The sequence below is a fragment of the mitochondrial genome of Epinephelus lanceolatus, assembly GCF_041903045.1.
Source record: "Epinephelus lanceolatus mitochondrion, complete genome".
Classification (NCBI taxonomy): domain Eukaryota; kingdom Metazoa; phylum Chordata; class Actinopteri; order Perciformes; family Serranidae; genus Epinephelus; species Epinephelus lanceolatus.
The window spans coordinates 1-16,008 of NC_011715.1; the positions used below are offsets into that span (position 1 = coordinate 1).

The window sequence follows — 16,008 nt, forward strand, 5'->3', positions numbered from 1 at the left end:
GTTATCGTAGCTTAAACAAAGCATAACACTGAAGATGTTAAGATAGGCCCTAGAAATGCCTCGAAAACACAAAGGCTTGGTCCTGACTTTCCTGTCAGCTTTAACCAAATTTACACATGCAAGTATCCGCACCCCTGTGAGAATGCCCTACAGTTCCCCGCCCGGGAACAAGGAGCTGGTATCAGGCACATACTTTTATAGCCCACAACACCTTGCTTAGCCACACCCCCAAGGGAACCCAGCAGTGACAGACATTAAGCCAATGAGTGTAAACTTGACTTAGTTATGGTTAAAAGGGCCGGTAAAACTCGTGCCAGCTACCGCGGTTATACGAGAGGCCCAAGTTGACAAGCTCCGGCGTAAAGCGTGGTTAAGGAATAATAAACACTAAAGCCGAACGCTTACTAGACTGTTATACGTTTCCGAAAGTAAGAAGCACATCCACGAAGGTGGCTTTACCTTACCTGAACCCACGAAAGCCAAGGCACAAACTGGGATTAGATACCCCACTATGCTTTGCCCTAAACATTGATAGTTTTATACAACCACTATCCGCCCGGGAACTACGAGCAGCAGCTTAAAACCCAAAGGACTTGGCGGTGCTTTAGACCCACCTAGAGGAGCCTGTTCTAAAACCGATAACCCCCGTTCAACCTCACCTTTCCTTGTTCTCCCCGCCTATATACCGCCGTCGTCAGCTTACCCTATGAAGGTCCATTAGTAAGCACAATTGGTACAACCCAAAACGTCAGGTCGAGGTGTAGCGTATGGAAAGGGAAGAAATGGGCTACATTCCCTGTGACAGGGAATTACGAATAATATCACTGAAACGTGTATCTAGAAGGAGGATTTAGCAGTAAGCAGAAAATAGAGCGTTCTACTGAAACCGGCCCTGAAGCGCGCACACACCGCCCGTCACTCTCCCCAAGCATACTCTTACAACCTAACTTAAAACCTTTCATTAGCAAAGGGGAGGCAAGTCGTAACATGGTAAGTGTACCGGAAGGTGTACTTGGCAAAACCAAGACATAGTTTAAAGCAGAACACCTCCTTTACACGGAGGAAATATTCGTTCAATTCGAATTGTCCTGATACCGACTCGCTAGCCCAACCAATCAAAAACAACAAGACATAGTTACTAAACCCAAAGACACTAACGTCCACATAAACAAACCATTTTTCCCCCTTAGTATGGGCGACAGAAAAGGAACAACGGAGCGATAGAGAAAGTACCGCAAGGGAATGCTGAAAAACTAAATGAAATAAACAAGTGAAGCCTAGAAAAGCAGAGATATAAACTCGTACCTTTTGCATCATGATTTAGCCAGTGTAACCCAAGCAAAGAGCACTTTAGTTTGACAACCCGAAACTTCGTGAGCTACTCCAAGGCAACCTAATCAATAGGGCCAACCCGTCTCTGTAGCAAAAGAGTGGGAAGACCTTCGAGTAGAGGTGAAAGACCTACCGAACTTAGTAATAGCTGGTTGCCCAACAACTGGATAAAAGTTCAGCCTCCTGGCTTCTTCCTTCTCCAACCCCTTCTGTCTCAACAGATACTTTAAGAAACCAAGAGAGTTAGTCTAAGGGGGTACAGCCCCTTAGAAACAAGATACAACTTTTATAGGAGGATTAAGATCATAATTAACTAAGGCCATAAGTTAGGGTGGGCTTGAAAGCAGCCACCCCATCAAAAAGCGTTAAAGCTCAAACACACATCACTTACAAGCCCTAAGTTTCGACCACTACTTCTTACTCCCCTTACCCTACTGGGCCATCCCATGCAAACATGGGAGCGATCCTGCTAAAATCAGTATATAAGAGGACCTAACGGCCCTCTCCCTGCATATGTGTAAATCGGAAACGGACAACCCACCGAACCTTAACGGACCCAAACAACAGAGGGAACTGAACTACAGACAAAACAACCAGAAAAACACCCAAACAGACAACCGTTACCCCTACACAGGTATGCTTCCAGGGAAAGACTAAAAGAAAGAGAAGGAACTCGGCAAACACACCCAGCCTCGCCTGTTTACCAAAAACATCGCCTCTTGCTAAACCAAAAGTATAAGAGGTCCCGCCTGCCCTGTGACTATATGTTTAACGGCCGCGGTATTTTGACCGTGCGAAGGTAGCGCAATCACTTGTCTTTTAAATAGGGACCTGTATGAATGGCATAACGAGGGCTTAACTGTCTCCTTTTTCAAGTCAATGAAATTGATCTCCCCGTGCAGAAGCGGGGATAAACACATAAGACGAGAGGACCCTGTGGAGCTTCAGACACTAAAGCAGAACAGCATCAACACCCTGAACATAGGACACAAATAAACTGACTCCTGCCCTAATGTCTTTGGTTGGGGCGACCGCGGAGAAATATAAAACCCCCGCAAGGACTGAATGTACTACATTCACAACCAAGAGTGACAACTCTAACTAACAGAACTTCTGACCAGTAAGATCCGGCAATGCCGATCAATGAACCAAGTTACCCCAGGGATAACAGCGCAATCTCCTCTTAGAGTCCATATCGACGAGGGGGTTTACGACCTCGATGTTGGATCAGGACATCCTAATGGTGCAGCCGCTATTAAGGGTTCGTTTGTTCAACGATTAAAGTCCTACGTGATCTGAGTTCAGACAGGAGTAATCCAGGTCGGTTTCTATCTATGTCACAATCTTTTCTAGTACGAAAGGACCGAAAAGAAGGGGCCCATGTCTAAGATACGCCTCACTCCCACCTGATGAAAGCAGCTCAATCAAGCAAGGGAGTGTCATCCCCCCGTCTGAGAAAAAGACATGTTGATGTGGCAGAGCCCGGTCACACTGCAAAAGGCCTAAGCCCTTTGTACAGGGGTTCAAATCCTCTCTTCAACTATGATCTCAACACTTTTCACTCACATTATTAACCCCTTAACCTACATCATCCCTGTCCTCCTAGCTGTTGCCTTTCTTACATTAGTAGAACGAAAAGTCCTCGGATACATGCAATTTCGAAAAGGACCTAACATCGTTGGACCCTATGGCCTTCTACAACCAATCGCCGACGGAGTAAAACTATTTACTAAAGAACCCATCCGCCCCTCAACTGCCTCCCCTATCCTATTTCTCCTCGCCCCAATATTAGCCCTCACCCTTGCCCTCACCCTATGAGCCCCCCTCCCCATACCATACCCCATTCTAGACCTAAATCTAGGGATTCTCTTCATTCTTGCACTATCTAGCTTAGCAGTATACTCAATCCTAGGCTCAGGCTGAGCCTCAAATTCAAAATATGCTCTCATTGGAGCACTGCGAGCCGTAGCACAAACTATCTCCTATGAAGTCAGCCTAGGCCTAATTCTTTTAAACGCAATTATTTTCACAGGGGGCTTCACCCTACAAACCTTTAACACAGCCCAAGAAACCGTCTGACTTTTACTACCAGCATGACCCCTAGCCGCAATATGATATATCTCTACATTAGCCGAGACTAACCGAGCACCCTTCGACTTAACTGAAGGTGAATCAGAACTAGTATCGGGTTTTAATGTAGAATACGCAGGGGGTCCTTTCGCCCTATTCTTCCTAGCAGAGTACGCAAACATCCTTCTTATAAATACCCTCTCCGCCACTCTTTTCCTAGGAGCCTCCCACATCCCCACCATCCCAGAAATAACAACTATAAATCTAATAACAAAAGCAGCACTACTCTCCCTACTTTTCCTCTGAGTCCGAGCCTCCCACCCCCGCTTTCGATATGACCAATTAATACATTTAATCTGAAAAAACTTTCTCCCCCTCACACTAGCTCTGGTCATTTGACTTCTAGCACTCCCCATTGCACTGGCAGGCCTCCCCCCTCAAATTTAACCCCGGAACTGTGCCTGAAGTAAAGGACCACTTTGATAGAGTGAATCATGGGGGTTAAACCCCCTCCAGCTCCTTAGAAAGAAGGGATTCGAACCCTAACTGAAGAGATCAAAACTCTTAGTGCTTCCATTACACCACTTCCTAAGTAAGGTCAGCTAATCAAGCTCTTGGGCCCATACCCCAAACATGTAGGTTAAAACCCTGCCTTTACTAATGAATCCATACATCTTAGCTATCCTACTACTCAGCCTTGGACTAGGAACCACCATCACACTCACAAGCTCCCACTGACTATTCGCCTGAATAGGCTTAGAAATTAATACCCTAGCCATTCTCCCCCTTATAGCCCAACAACACCACCCTCGAGCAGTTGAAGCCACCATTAAATATTTTCTTACCCAAGCAACGGGGGCAGCCACCCTACTATTCGCCAGCACCACCAATGCATGACTAACAGGCCAATGAGACATCCTACAAATATCTCACCCCTTCTCAATCACACTAGCCATCCTTGCTCTCTCCCTAAAAATTGGTCTCGCCCCTCTACATACATGATTACCTGAAGTACTCCAAGGACTAGACTTAACTACAGGACTTATTCTATCAACCTGACAGAAACTAGCACCATTCGCCCTACTCCTTCAAATTCAACCCACCAACCCCCTAATCTTAGTGATACTCGGCATTACCTCAACCCTCGTTGGTGGTTGAGGAGGGCTAAACCAAACACAACTCCGAAAAATTCTAGCATACTCCTCCACAGCCCACTTAGGTTGAATAATTTTAATCCTCCAATTCTCCCCCTCACTGGCCCTCCTAACCCTGGTTATGTACTTAATCATAACATCCTCAACATTCCTTGTATTTAAACTAAACAAATCAACAAACATTAACATACTCGCCACCTCCTGAGCAAAAGCCCCCGCACGGACAACCCTCACCCCCCTCATCTTACTATCACTAGGGGGCCTTCCACCACTTACAGGCTTTATACCAAAATGACTTATCCTCCAAGAACTTACCAAACAAGAACTAGCACCTATCGCCACACTAGCTGCACTAACCGCCCTACTAAGCCTGTACTTCTACTTACGACTAACATACGCCATAACACTTACCATATCTCCCAACAACATCACAGGCACAACCCCATGACGCCTCTCATCCCTACAACTAACACTCCTACTTGCCACCCTAACCATAGCAACAATTTCTCTACTCCCACTTACCCCTGCTATTACAATACTATTTACCCCATAGGGACTTAGGTTAATATCAGACCAAGAGCCTTCAAAGCCCTAAGCGAGAGTGAAAATCTCCCAGCCCCTGATAAGACTTGCAGGACACTAACCCACATCTTCTATATGCAAAACAGACACTTTAATTAAGCTAAAGCCTTCTAGATGGGTAGGCTTCGATCCTACAAACTCTTAGTTAACAGCTAAGCGCCCAAACCAACGAGCATCCATCTAACTTTCCCCCGCCTAATTAAACAACTAATAGGCGGGGGAAAGCCCCGGCAAACGTCTAGCTTGCTTCTTTAGATTTGCAATCTAATATGTAAAAACACCTCAGGGCTTGGTAAGAAGAGGAATTAAACCTCTGTCCATGGGGCTACAATCCACCGCTTAAACATTCAGCCATCCTACCTGTGGCCATTACACGTTGATTTTTCTCGACTAATCATAAAGACATTGGTGCCCTTTATCTTGTATTTGGTGCCTGGGCTGGGATAGTAGGAACAGCCCTTAGTTTGCTAATTCGGGCTGAACTAAGCCAGCCAGGGGCTCTGCTAGGTGATGACCAGATTTATAATGTAATTGTTACAGCACATGCTTTTGTAATAATCTTTTTTATAGTAATACCAATCATAATCGGTGGCTTTGGAAATTGACTCATCCCACTTATAATTGGTGCCCCTGACATAGCGTTCCCTCGGATGAATAACATGAGTTTCTGACTTCTCCCCCCTTCTTTCCTGCTTCTTCTTGCCTCCTCTGGAGTAGAAGCTGGTGCTGGCACTGGCTGAACGGTCTACCCACCCCTAGCCGGAAATCTAGCCCATGCAGGTGCATCTGTAGACTTAACTATCTTCTCACTACACTTGGCAGGGATTTCATCAATCCTAGGTGCAATTAACTTTATTACAACCATCATTAACATAAAACCCCCTGCCATCTCTCAATACCAAACACCTTTGTTCGTATGGGCTGTACTAATCACAGCAGTACTACTACTCCTCTCCCTCCCTGTCCTTGCCGCCGGCATCACTATGTTGCTTACTGATCGTAACCTTAACACTACCTTCTTTGATCCAGCCGGAGGAGGAGATCCAATTCTTTACCAGCACTTGTTCTGATTCTTCGGCCACCCAGAGGTCTACATTCTAATTCTCCCTGGCTTCGGAATGATCTCCCACATCGTTGCGTACTACTCTGGAAAAAAAGAACCATTTGGTTATATAGGAATGGTTTGGGCCATAATAGCAATCGGCCTCTTAGGATTTATTGTGTGAGCACACCACATGTTTACAGTTGGTATAGATGTAGATACACGCGCTTATTTTACATCAGCCACTATAATTATTGCAATCCCCACTGGCGTTAAAGTCTTTAGCTGACTAGCCACACTTCATGGAGGAACCATTAAATGAGAGACCCCCCTTCTATGGGCACTTGGCTTTATCTTCCTTTTCACAGTAGGAGGTTTAACAGGAATTGTCCTAGCCAACTCTTCACTCGATATTGTCCTACACGACACATACTATGTAGTTGCCCACTTCCATTATGTGCTCTCCATAGGAGCCGTGTTCGCCATCGTAGCTGCCTTCGTACACTGATTCCCACTATTCTCAGGCTACACCCTTCATAGCACTTGAACAAAAATCCACTTTGGCATCATGTTTGTTGGTGTTAACCTTACCTTCTTCCCTCAACACTTCTTAGGGCTAGCCGGAATACCTCGTCGATATTCAGACTACCCAGACGCCTATACCCTATGAAATACCGTCTCCTCTATTGGCTCTATGATCTCACTCGTAGCTGTTATTATATTCCTCTTCATTATCTGAGAAGCATTCGCTTCTAAACGTGAAGTCCTTGCAGTAGAACTGACCTCAACCAACGTAGAATGACTCCACGGCTGCCCTCCCCCATACCACACATTTGAGGAACCCGCATTTGTTCAAATTCAACCATCCTAAACGAGAAAGGGAGGAGTTGAACCCCCGTATGTTGGTTTCAAGCCAACCACATAACCGTTCTGTCACTTTCTTTATAAGACACTAGTAAAGCTGAGTATTACCCCGCCTTGTCAAGGCGTATTCGTGGGTTCGAACCCCCACGTGTCTTAAACTATCAATGGCACATCCCACACAACTAGGTTTACAAGATGCAGCTTCACCAGTAATAGAAGAACTTCTACACTTCCACGATCACGCCTTAATAATCGTCTTTCTTATTAGCACATTAGTCCTTTATATTATTGTCGCCATAATTTCCACTAAACTAACCAATAAATATGTTTTAGACTCCCAAGAAATTGAAATTATCTGAACAATCCTCCCAGCAGTAGTCCTTATTCTAATCGCACTCCCCTCCCTTCGCATTCTCTACCTAATAGATGAAATTAATGACCCCCACATTACAATTAAAGCTATGGGCCACCAATGATACTGAAGCTACGAATACACTGACTATGAAGACCTTGGATTTGACTCATACATAATTCCCACACAAGACCTAACCCCAGGCCAATTCCGTCTACTAGAAGCCGACCATCGAATGGTTATTCCCCTAAACTCCCCAATCCGAGTACTAGTCTCTGCCGAAGATGTACTTCACTCATGAGCAGTCCCAGCCCTAGGTGTTAAAATAGACGCCGTCCCAGGTCGCCTAAACCAAACAGCCTTCATTACATCTCGACCAGGGGTATTTTACGGACAATGCTCTGAAATCTGCGGTGCAAACCATAGTTTTATACCAATCGTAGTGGAAGTTGTCCCCTTAGAACACTTTGAAAACTGATCCTCATTTATACTTCAAGATGCCTCGCTAAGAAGCTAAACAAGGAGTAGCACTAGCCTTTTAAGCTAGAGATTGGTGACTACCGACCACCCTCAGCGACATGCCCCAACTCCTCCCACTACCCTGATTCAGTACACTACTCCTTGCCTGAGTAATTTTCCTAACTTTCTTCCCTAAAAAAGTAACGGCTCACACTTACCCCTATAAACCTACCCCCCTTAAACTCCAAAAACTAGAGAAAACCTCTTGAGATTGACCCTGAGTGTAAGTTTCTTTGACCAGTTTATAAGCACAACATATTTGGGCATCCCTTTAATCGCACTAGCACTGATCTTTCCTTCTATTTTATACCCCACTATCACAACCCGGTGGCTTAACAACCGACTACTCACACTACAAAGCGCGTTCATTAACCGCTTTACGCACCAACTTCTACTGCCCCTAAATGTAGGCGGCCACAAGTGAGCTACCCTTCTAGCCTCCCTAATACTCTTCTTAATCTCGCTTAACTTGCTCGGACTTCTACCCTACACTTTTACCCCTACTGCCCAACTATCCCTTAACTTAGGATTTGCAGTCCCCCTTTGATTAGCCACTGTTATTATTGGAATACGAAACCAACCAGACCACGCACTAGGACACCTCCTACCAGAAGGCACCCCTAACCTCCTAATCCCTATACTTATTATTATCGAAACAATCAGCCTATTCATCCGCCCCTTAGCCTTAGGCGTACGGCTAACCGCCAACCTAACAGCTGGTCACTTACTCATTCAACTAATCTCCACAGCCGCATTTGTACTTCTTCCACTCATACCAACTGTAGCCATTCTTACAGCAACAGTCCTAGTTCTTTTAACATTACTAGAAATTGCCGTGGCAATAATCCAAGCCTATGTATTCGTATTGCTACTAACACTCTACTTACAAGAAAATATTTAATGGCACATCAAGCACATGCATATCACATAGTTGACCCAAGCCCCTGGCCCCTAACAGGGGCAATCGCCGCCCTGCTAATAACATCAGGACTTGCAATTTGATTCCACTTCCACTCCACAACCCTTATTGTCTTGGGCACTATTCTACTCCTTTTAACAATATACCAATGATGACGAGATATTATTCGAGAAGGCACATTTCAAGGCCACCACACACCTCCTGTACAAAAAGGGCTTCGATATGGGATAATTCTTTTCATTACATCAGAAGTCTTCTTCTTCCTAGGCTTCTTCTGAGCTTTTTACCACTCAAGCCTCGCCCCTACTCCCGAATTAGGAGGTTGCTGACCCCCGACAGGCATTTCTACCTTAGACCCCTTTGAAGTTCCTCTCCTCAATACAGCTGTTCTTCTCGCCTCAGGGGTGACCGTAACCTGAGCACATCATAGCATTATAGAACGGGAACGAAAACAGGCTATTCAATCACTTACACTAACCATTCTCCTAGGCTTCTACTTTACATTCCTTCAAGCCATAGAATACTACGAAGCCCCTTTCACAATTGCAGATGGTGTCTATGGCTCAACCTTTTTCGTAGCTACCGGTTTCCACGGCCTACACGTTATTATTGGCTCCACTTTTCTAGCTATCTGTCTACTCCGACAAATCCAATACCACTTTACATCTGAACACCACTTCGGGTTCGAAGCAGCCGCTTGATACTGACACTTTGTAGACGTTGTCTGACTTTTCTTATATATTTCCATCTACTGATGAGGTTCCTAATCTTTCTAATATTAAAATAAGTATAAGTGACTTCCAATCACCCGGTCTTGGTTAAAATCCAAGGAAAGATAATGAATTTACTTTCAACTGTTATCACTATTGCTCTTACCCTGTCCGTTGCCTTAGCTGTCCTATCCTTCTGACTTCCCTCAATACACCCAGACCATGAAAAACTATCTCCCTACGAGTGCGGTTTTGATCCCTTAGGAACAGCCCGCCTTCCATTTTCCCTGCGATTCTTCCTCGTTGCTATCTTATTCCTCCTATTTGATTTAGAAATTGCCCTCTTACTACCACTCCCCTGAGGAGATCAACTAACATCCCCTACACTCACCTTCTTATGAGCCTCCATCGTCCTCATTCTCCTCACCCTAGGCCTTATTTACGAATGACTTCAAGGAGGACTAGACTGAGCCGAATAAGTGATTAGTTTAATAAAAACATTTGATTTCGGCTCAAACACTTATGGTTAAACCCCATAATCACCTAATGACCCCCGTGCACTTCGCTTTTTCATCCGCTTTTATCTTAGGCCTGTCAGGCCTAACATTTCACCGAACCCACCTTCTCTCTGCCCTCCTATGTTTAGAAGGAATAATACTCTCCCTATTCATTGCCCTCTCCCTCTGAACTGTTCAATTAAACTCCACAAGCCTTTGCGCAGCCCCTATATTACTACTGGCTTTCTCAGCCTGTGAAGCAAGCGCAGGACTCGCTCTACTAGTAGCAACAGCCCGCACCCACGGAACCGACAACCTCCAAAACCTCAACCTACTACAATGCTAAAAATCCTCATCCCTACCCTAATACTCATTCCAACTGCCTGATTAACTCCAGCCAAATGACTCTGACCTACAACCCTCGCCCATAGTATACTAATTGCACTAATCAGCCTTTCATGGCTAAAACATGCAATAGAAACAGGCTGAACCACCCTAAGCCTATTCATAGCTACAGACCCCTTATCCACACCCTTACTAGTCCTCACATGCTGACTCCTCCCCCTAATAATCTTAGCAAGCCAAAACCACACAGCAACAGAACCAATCAACCGCCAGCGCATATACATTTCACTACTAACATCCCTCCAAATCTTCCTCATTTTAGCCTTCGGAGCAACCGAAATAATCATGTTTTATATTATATTTGAAGCAACTCTCATCCCAACCTTAATCCTTATTACCCGATGAGGTAACCAAACAGAACGCCTTAACGCAGGAGTTTACTTCCTATTTTACACCTTAGCAGGCTCCCTCCCCCTACTCGTCGCTCTCCTGCTTCTCCAAAACTACACTGGAACACTCTCCCTATTTACCCTACCATTCTCCAGCCCCCTGCATCTCTCATCCTATGCCGACAAACTATGATGAACAGCCTGCCTACTGGCATTCCTTGTTAAAATACCACTATACGGCGTCCACCTATGACTCCCTAAAGCACACGTTGAAGCCCCCATTGCAGGATCAATAGTACTTGCTGCAGTCCTCTTAAAACTAGGAGGTTATGGAATAATACGAATAATTGTTATACTAGACCCCCTTACCAAAAACCTAAGCTACCCCTTCCTCATCTTTGCATTATGAGGGGTGATCATAACAAGCTCAATCTGTCTCCGTCAAACTGACCTAAAATCCCTAATTGCTTACTCCTCAGTAAGCCACATAGGTTTAGTAGTAGGAGGGATCCTGATCCAAACACCCTGAGGATTCACAGGAGCCCTAATCCTTATAATTGCCCACGGATTAACTTCTTCCGCCTTATTCTGTCTAGCTAATACAAATTATGAACGAACACACAGCCGAACCATACTGCTAGCACGCGGCTTACAAATCATTCTCCCCCTAATAACAACCTGATGATTCATTGCCAGCCTTGCTAACCTTGCACTACCCCCCTTCCCTAACCTCATAGGCGAGCTAATAATCATTACCTCCCTATTTAACTGATCTTGGTGAACGATTGTACTAACTGGAGGAGGTACCCTCATCACCGCAAGCTACTCCCTCTACATGTTCCTGATAACTCAACGAGGGCCCCTCCCCTCACATATCCTTGGCCTTAACCCCTCCCATTCACGAGAACATCTACTTATAACCCTTCACCTCTTGCCACTACTTCTCATCATCCTTAAACCCGAACTAATCTGAGGTTGAACTGGTTGTAGATATAGTTTCAACAAAAACATTAGATTGTGATTCTAAAAACAGGGGTTGAAATCCCCTTATCCACCGAGGAAGGTTCGCTTGACAAATGAATCCTGCTAAGCTTCATTCACCTCGGTTGAACTCCGGGGCTATCCCCAACAATGCCGCTCCCAAAGGATAATAGTCCATCCATTGGTCTTAGGAACCAAAAACTCTTGGTGCAACTCCAAGTGGCAGCTATGCACACCCCTTCCATTATAATAACTTCAAGCCTAATCATCATTTTTTCCCTACTCACCTTCCCTGTTCTAACAGCACTTAGTCCTCTCCCTCAAAAAGAAAATTGGGCCCTCACACATGTAAAAACTGCAGTAAAACTGGCATTTCTTGTTAGCCTTCTTCCCCTCTTCCTCTTCCTTAGCCAAGGGGCAGAAACAATTATCACATCATGAAACTGAATAGACACCACAACCTTCGATATTAATATCAGTTTTAAATTCGACCACTACTCCATCATTTTCACACCAATTGCCCTATATGTAACATGATCAATTCTAGAATTTGCATCCTGATACATGCACGCCGACCCATATATAAACCGATTCTTCAAATACCTTTTAGTCTTCCTTATCGCAATAATCGTCCTAGTAACAGCAAACAACTTATTCCAACTCTTTATTGGCTGAGAAGGTGTAGGAATCATGTCCTTCCTGCTCATCGGATGATGATACGGCCGAGCAGATGCAAACACCGCAGCCCTACAAGCAGTTGTATACAACCGAGTAGGAGACATCGGACTAATTTTCGCAATAGCATGAATAGCAACTAACCTTAACTCCTGAGAAATACAACAAATATTTATCACTGCTAAAGACTTCGATCTTACCTTCCCACTACTCGGACTAATCGTAGCTGCTACAGGAAAATCCGCCCAATTCGGACTACACCCCTGACTCCCCTCTGCCATAGAAGGACCTACACCAGTATCCGCCCTACTCCACTCCAGCACTATGGTAGTTGCAGGCATCTTCCTCCTAGTACGTATAAGCCCCTTCTTAGAAAACAATCCTACCGCTCTCACCACCTGCCTATGCCTCGGAGCCCTAACCACACTATTCACAGCTACGTGCGCCTTAACCCAAAACGACATCAAAAAAATTGTTGCATTCTCAACATCAAGCCAACTAGGCCTAATAATAGTAACAATTGGATTAAACCAACCCCAACTGGCATTCCTTCACATCTGCACCCACGCTTTCTTCAAAGCAATACTTTTCCTATGTTCTGGCTCCATTATTCACAGCCTCAACGACGAACAAGACATTCGAAAAATAGGTGGTATGCACCGTCTCACCCCCTTTACCTCTTCTTGCCTTACCATTGGAAGCCTAGCCCTCACAGGCACTCCCTTCCTGGCAGGTTTCTTCTCCAAAGATGCTATCATTGAAGCCCTCAACACCTCATACCTAAACGCCTGAGCCCTTACCTTAACTCTCCTAGCCACCTCCTTCACAGCCATTTATAGTTTACGCATTGTTTTCTTCGTCTCAATAGGACATCCCCGGTTTAATGCACTCTCCCCCATTAACGAAAACAACCCCGCAGTCATTAACCCTATCAAACGATTAGCCTGAGGAAGCATTGTAGCCGGCCTATTAATTACCTCCAACCTACTTCCACTAAAAACACCTATCATATCTATACCCCCTATACTCAAACTAACCGCCTTAGCCGTAACTATCCTAGGCTTACTAGTTGCCTTAGAACTCGCATCCTTAACAAGCAAACAGTTTAAACCCACCCCTCACCTCCCCACTTTCCGCTTTTCCAATATACTTGGCTTTTTCCCAATAATCATACACCGACTCCCTCCTATAATAAGCCTCGGAATAGGCCAATCCATCGCCAACCAAATGGTAGATCAAACCTGATTAGAAAAATCAGGCCCTAAAGCCACAATTAAACTTAACACCCCCCTCATCACAACAACAAGCAACTCTCAACAAGGTCTAGTAAAGACCTACCTTATCTTTTTTTTCATCACCCTTATATTTACCACTCTAATTTTCTTCATTTAAACGGCACGAAGAGTACCCCGACTTAAACCCCGAGTCAACTCTAACACAACAAACAACGTCAAAAGAAGAACACCCGCCCCAACAATTAGTATCCACCCCCCTTCCGAATATATCACCGCTACTCCCCCATTATCGGCACGAAATACACCAAAAGGTCCTCACTCATCAGCTGACCCAGAAAAAACCCCAACCCACCCATGCCAAAACACACTAACCCCCACCATTACAGCAACTGCATAACAACACATATATACTACAACCGTTGAATTTAACCAAGACTCAGGATAAGGCTCCGCAGCTAAAGCTGCAGAATATGCAAACACAACCAACATACCACCCAGATAAATTAAAAACAGAATTAAAGCCAAGAAAGAACTTCCATATTCCACAAGAATCCCACACCCAACCCCCGCTACCACCACCAACCCAAACGCACCAAAAAAGGGGGAAGGATTAGAAGCAACCGCAATCGCTCCCACGATTCAACAAATTAAAAAACAAATAATAGTAAAGCACATAATTTCTGCCAGGACTCTAACCAGGACCAATGGCTTGAAAAACCATCGTTGTAATTTCAACTACAAAAACCCTACCAATGGCCAGCCTACGAAAAACACACCCCCTTCTAAAAATCGCAAATGATGCACTAGTTGACCTCCCAGCCCCCTCCAACATTTCAGTCTGATGAAACTTCGGCTCATTACTCGGACTCTGCCTCTTTGCTCAAATCCTCACAGGCCTATTTCTAGCCATACATTATACATCAGATATTGCCACAGCCTTCTCATCTGTCACCCATATCTGTCGGGATGTAAGCTATGGTTGACTTATCCGTAACATACATGCCAACGGAGCCTCCCTCTTTTTCATTTGCTTATACGCCCACATTGGCCGAGGACTTTACTACGGTTCCTATCTCTACAAAGAAACCTGAAATATTGGGGTTATTCTCCTCCTCCTAGTAATAATAACAGCTTTCGTTGGTTACGTCCTTCCCTGAGGACAAATATCCTTCTGAGGAGCCACAGTCATTACCAACCTCCTCTCTGCCGTCCCCTATATTGGCAGCACCCTCGTCCAATGAATTTGAGGAGGATTCTCCGTAGACAACGCTACCCTTACCCGTTTCTTCGCATTCCATTTTTTACTCCCTTTCATTATTGCAGCTGCCACCATACTCCATCTTCTTTTCCTTCACGAGACAGGCTCAAATAACCCCATTGGTCTCAACTCTAACGCAGATAAAATTTCCTTCCACCCATACTTTTCTTACAAAGACCTACTAGGATTTGCAGCCCTACTCTTAACACTTATATCCCTAGCACTATTTTCTCCCAACCTTCTAGGAGATCCGGACAACTTCACCCCCGCTAACCCCCTCGTCACCCCTCCCCATATCAAGCCTGAGTGATATTTCCTATTCGCTTATGCCATCCTCCGATCAATCCCAAATAAATTAGGAGGAGTTTTAGCACTACTAGCCTCAATCCTAGTCCTGATACTACTTCCAATCCTCCACACCTCTAAACAACGAGCCCTAACCTTCCGCCCTCTCAGCCAATTCCTATATTGAACCTTAATCGCCGACGTAGTCATTCTCACCTGAATCGGAGGCATACCTGTAGAACACCCCTTCATTATCATCGGCCAAATCGCATCTATCCTATACTTCTCGCTCTTCTTATTTTTAATACCAGCAGCAGGATGAGCAGAAAATAAATTCCTCAAATGACACTGTATCTGTAGTTCAAAAGCCTAGAACGCCGGTCTTGTAAACCGGATGTCGGAGGTTGAAATCCTCCTTGGTACTTCAAAGAGAGGAGATTCTAACTCCCACCTCTAGCTCCCAAAGCTAAAATTCTAAACTAAACTACTCTTTGAATTACATATATGCATTAATTACATATATGCATTAATTACATATATGCATTAATTACATATATGCATTAATTACATATATGCATTAATTACATATATGCATTAATTACATATATGCATTAATTACATATATGTTGAATAACCAGTTATAGATTAATACCATTATGTTTAAGCAATAATAATATAAACAACAATACATAAAGCTAGAACAATTATAATAAACAATTAGTAAATTTGCTAGGCATATGCTTTTACATGACACAAATATTACAGAAAACTATAATGCGCAGTAAGAACCTACCAACCA

At 44.4% G+C, this 16,008-nt stretch overlaps 13 protein-coding genes and 24 non-coding genes across 37 annotated transcripts, besides 1 other annotated feature; 29 read left to right on the forward strand and 8 right to left on the reverse strand. All coding sequences in view use genetic code 2, as the record gives it.

The window, feature by feature from the left end:
• On the forward strand, positions 1-69 carry KEG91_t01. The gene has a single exon. It is a non-coding gene; the product is annotated as a tRNA-Phe (tRNA).
• On the forward strand, positions 70-1,022 carry KEG91_r02. Its single transcript has one exon. It is a non-coding gene; the product is annotated as a s-rRNA (ribosomal RNA).
• On the forward strand, positions 1,023-1,092 carry KEG91_t02. Its single transcript has one exon. It is a non-coding gene; the product is annotated as a tRNA-Val (tRNA).
• A 1-nt stretch (position 1,093) lies between these two features.
• On the forward strand, positions 1,094-2,798 carry KEG91_r01. The gene has a single exon. It is a non-coding gene; the product is annotated as a l-rRNA (ribosomal RNA).
• Positions 2,799-2,874, forward strand: KEG91_t03. The gene has a single exon. It is a non-coding gene; the product is annotated as a tRNA-Leu (tRNA).
• Positions 2,875-3,849, forward strand: ND1 (NADH dehydrogenase subunit 1). Its single transcript has one exon. It carries the CDS (start codon positions 2,875-2,877, stop codon positions 3,847-3,849), a length of 975 nt encoding a protein of 324 aa, YP_002364575.1.
• A 4-nt stretch (positions 3,850-3,853) lies between these two features.
• On the forward strand, positions 3,854-3,923 carry KEG91_t04. Its single transcript has one exon. It is a non-coding gene; the product is annotated as a tRNA-Ile (tRNA).
• On the reverse strand, positions 3,923-3,993 carry KEG91_t05. The gene has a single exon. It is a non-coding gene; the product is annotated as a tRNA-Gln (tRNA).
• Positions 3,994-4,062, forward strand: KEG91_t06. Its single transcript has one exon. It is a non-coding gene; the product is annotated as a tRNA-Met (tRNA).
• ND2 (NADH dehydrogenase subunit 2) lies at positions 4,063-5,107 on the forward strand. The gene has a single exon. A coding segment is annotated over exon 1 (1,045 nt).
• KEG91_t07 lies at positions 5,108-5,178 on the forward strand. Its single transcript has one exon. It is a non-coding gene; the product is annotated as a tRNA-Trp (tRNA).
• A 1-nt stretch (position 5,179) lies between these two features.
• On the reverse strand, positions 5,180-5,248 carry KEG91_t08. The gene has a single exon. It is a non-coding gene; the product is annotated as a tRNA-Ala (tRNA).
• Positions 5,249-5,321, reverse strand: KEG91_t09. The gene has a single exon. It is a non-coding gene; the product is annotated as a tRNA-Asn (tRNA).
• Positions 5,322-5,360: 39 nt separating this feature from the next.
• Positions 5,361-5,428, reverse strand: KEG91_t10. Its single transcript has one exon. It is a non-coding gene; the product is annotated as a tRNA-Cys (tRNA).
• On the reverse strand, positions 5,429-5,499 carry KEG91_t11. The gene has a single exon. It is a non-coding gene; the product is annotated as a tRNA-Tyr (tRNA).
• A 1-nt stretch (position 5,500) lies between these two features.
• COX1 (cytochrome c oxidase subunit I) lies at positions 5,501-7,051 on the forward strand. The gene has a single exon. It carries the CDS (start codon positions 5,501-5,503, stop codon positions 7,049-7,051), a length of 1,551 nt encoding a protein of 516 aa, YP_002364577.1.
• Position 7,052: 1 nt separating this feature from the next.
• KEG91_t12 lies at positions 7,053-7,123 on the reverse strand. The gene has a single exon. It is a non-coding gene; the product is annotated as a tRNA-Ser (tRNA).
• A 3-nt stretch (positions 7,124-7,126) lies between these two features.
• On the forward strand, positions 7,127-7,200 carry KEG91_t13. Its single transcript has one exon. It is a non-coding gene; the product is annotated as a tRNA-Asp (tRNA).
• Positions 7,201-7,208: 8 nt separating this feature from the next.
• Positions 7,209-7,899, forward strand: COX2 (cytochrome c oxidase subunit II). Its single transcript has one exon. A coding segment is annotated over exon 1 (691 nt).
• Positions 7,900-7,973, forward strand: KEG91_t14. Its single transcript has one exon. It is a non-coding gene; the product is annotated as a tRNA-Lys (tRNA).
• A 1-nt stretch (position 7,974) lies between these two features.
• ATP8 (ATP synthase F0 subunit 8) lies at positions 7,975-8,142 on the forward strand. Its single transcript has one exon. It carries the CDS (start codon positions 7,975-7,977, stop codon positions 8,140-8,142), a length of 168 nt encoding a protein of 55 aa, YP_002364579.1.
• Positions 8,133-8,816, forward strand: ATP6 (ATP synthase F0 subunit 6). The gene has a single exon. The coding sequence runs from the start codon at positions 8,133-8,135 to the stop codon at positions 8,814-8,816; it is 684 nt and encodes a 227-aa protein (YP_002364580.1).
• On the forward strand, positions 8,816-9,600 carry COX3 (cytochrome c oxidase subunit III). The gene has a single exon. A coding segment is annotated over exon 1 (785 nt).
• Positions 9,601-9,672, forward strand: KEG91_t15. The gene has a single exon. It is a non-coding gene; the product is annotated as a tRNA-Gly (tRNA).
• On the forward strand, positions 9,673-10,021 carry ND3 (NADH dehydrogenase subunit 3). Its single transcript has one exon. A coding segment is annotated over exon 1 (349 nt).
• Positions 10,022-10,090, forward strand: KEG91_t16. Its single transcript has one exon. It is a non-coding gene; the product is annotated as a tRNA-Arg (tRNA).
• ND4L (NADH dehydrogenase subunit 4L) lies at positions 10,091-10,387 on the forward strand. Its single transcript has one exon. The coding sequence runs from the start codon at positions 10,091-10,093 to the stop codon at positions 10,385-10,387; it is 297 nt and encodes a 98-aa protein (YP_002364583.1).
• On the forward strand, positions 10,381-11,761 carry ND4 (NADH dehydrogenase subunit 4). The gene has a single exon. A coding segment is annotated over exon 1 (1,381 nt).
• On the forward strand, positions 11,762-11,831 carry KEG91_t17. Its single transcript has one exon. It is a non-coding gene; the product is annotated as a tRNA-His (tRNA).
• Positions 11,832-11,906, forward strand: KEG91_t18. Its single transcript has one exon. It is a non-coding gene; the product is annotated as a tRNA-Ser (tRNA).
• Positions 11,907-11,911: 5 nt separating this feature from the next.
• On the forward strand, positions 11,912-11,984 carry KEG91_t19. The gene has a single exon. It is a non-coding gene; the product is annotated as a tRNA-Leu (tRNA).
• ND5 (NADH dehydrogenase subunit 5) lies at positions 11,985-13,823 on the forward strand. Its single transcript has one exon. The coding sequence runs from the start codon at positions 11,985-11,987 to the stop codon at positions 13,821-13,823; it is 1,839 nt and encodes a 612-aa protein (YP_002364585.1).
• On the reverse strand, positions 13,820-14,341 carry ND6 (NADH dehydrogenase subunit 6). Its single transcript has one exon. The coding sequence runs from the start codon at positions 14,339-14,341 to the stop codon at positions 13,820-13,822; it is 522 nt and encodes a 173-aa protein (YP_002364586.1).
• KEG91_t20 lies at positions 14,342-14,411 on the reverse strand. The gene has a single exon. It is a non-coding gene; the product is annotated as a tRNA-Glu (tRNA).
• A 7-nt stretch (positions 14,412-14,418) lies between these two features.
• Positions 14,419-15,559, forward strand: CYTB (cytochrome b). The gene has a single exon. A coding segment is annotated over exon 1 (1,141 nt).
• KEG91_t21 lies at positions 15,560-15,633 on the forward strand. Its single transcript has one exon. It is a non-coding gene; the product is annotated as a tRNA-Thr (tRNA).
• Positions 15,634-15,703, forward strand: KEG91_t22. Its single transcript has one exon. It is a non-coding gene; the product is annotated as a tRNA-Pro (tRNA).
• Positions 15,704-16,008: part of a sequence feature (control region) that runs on past the window's edge.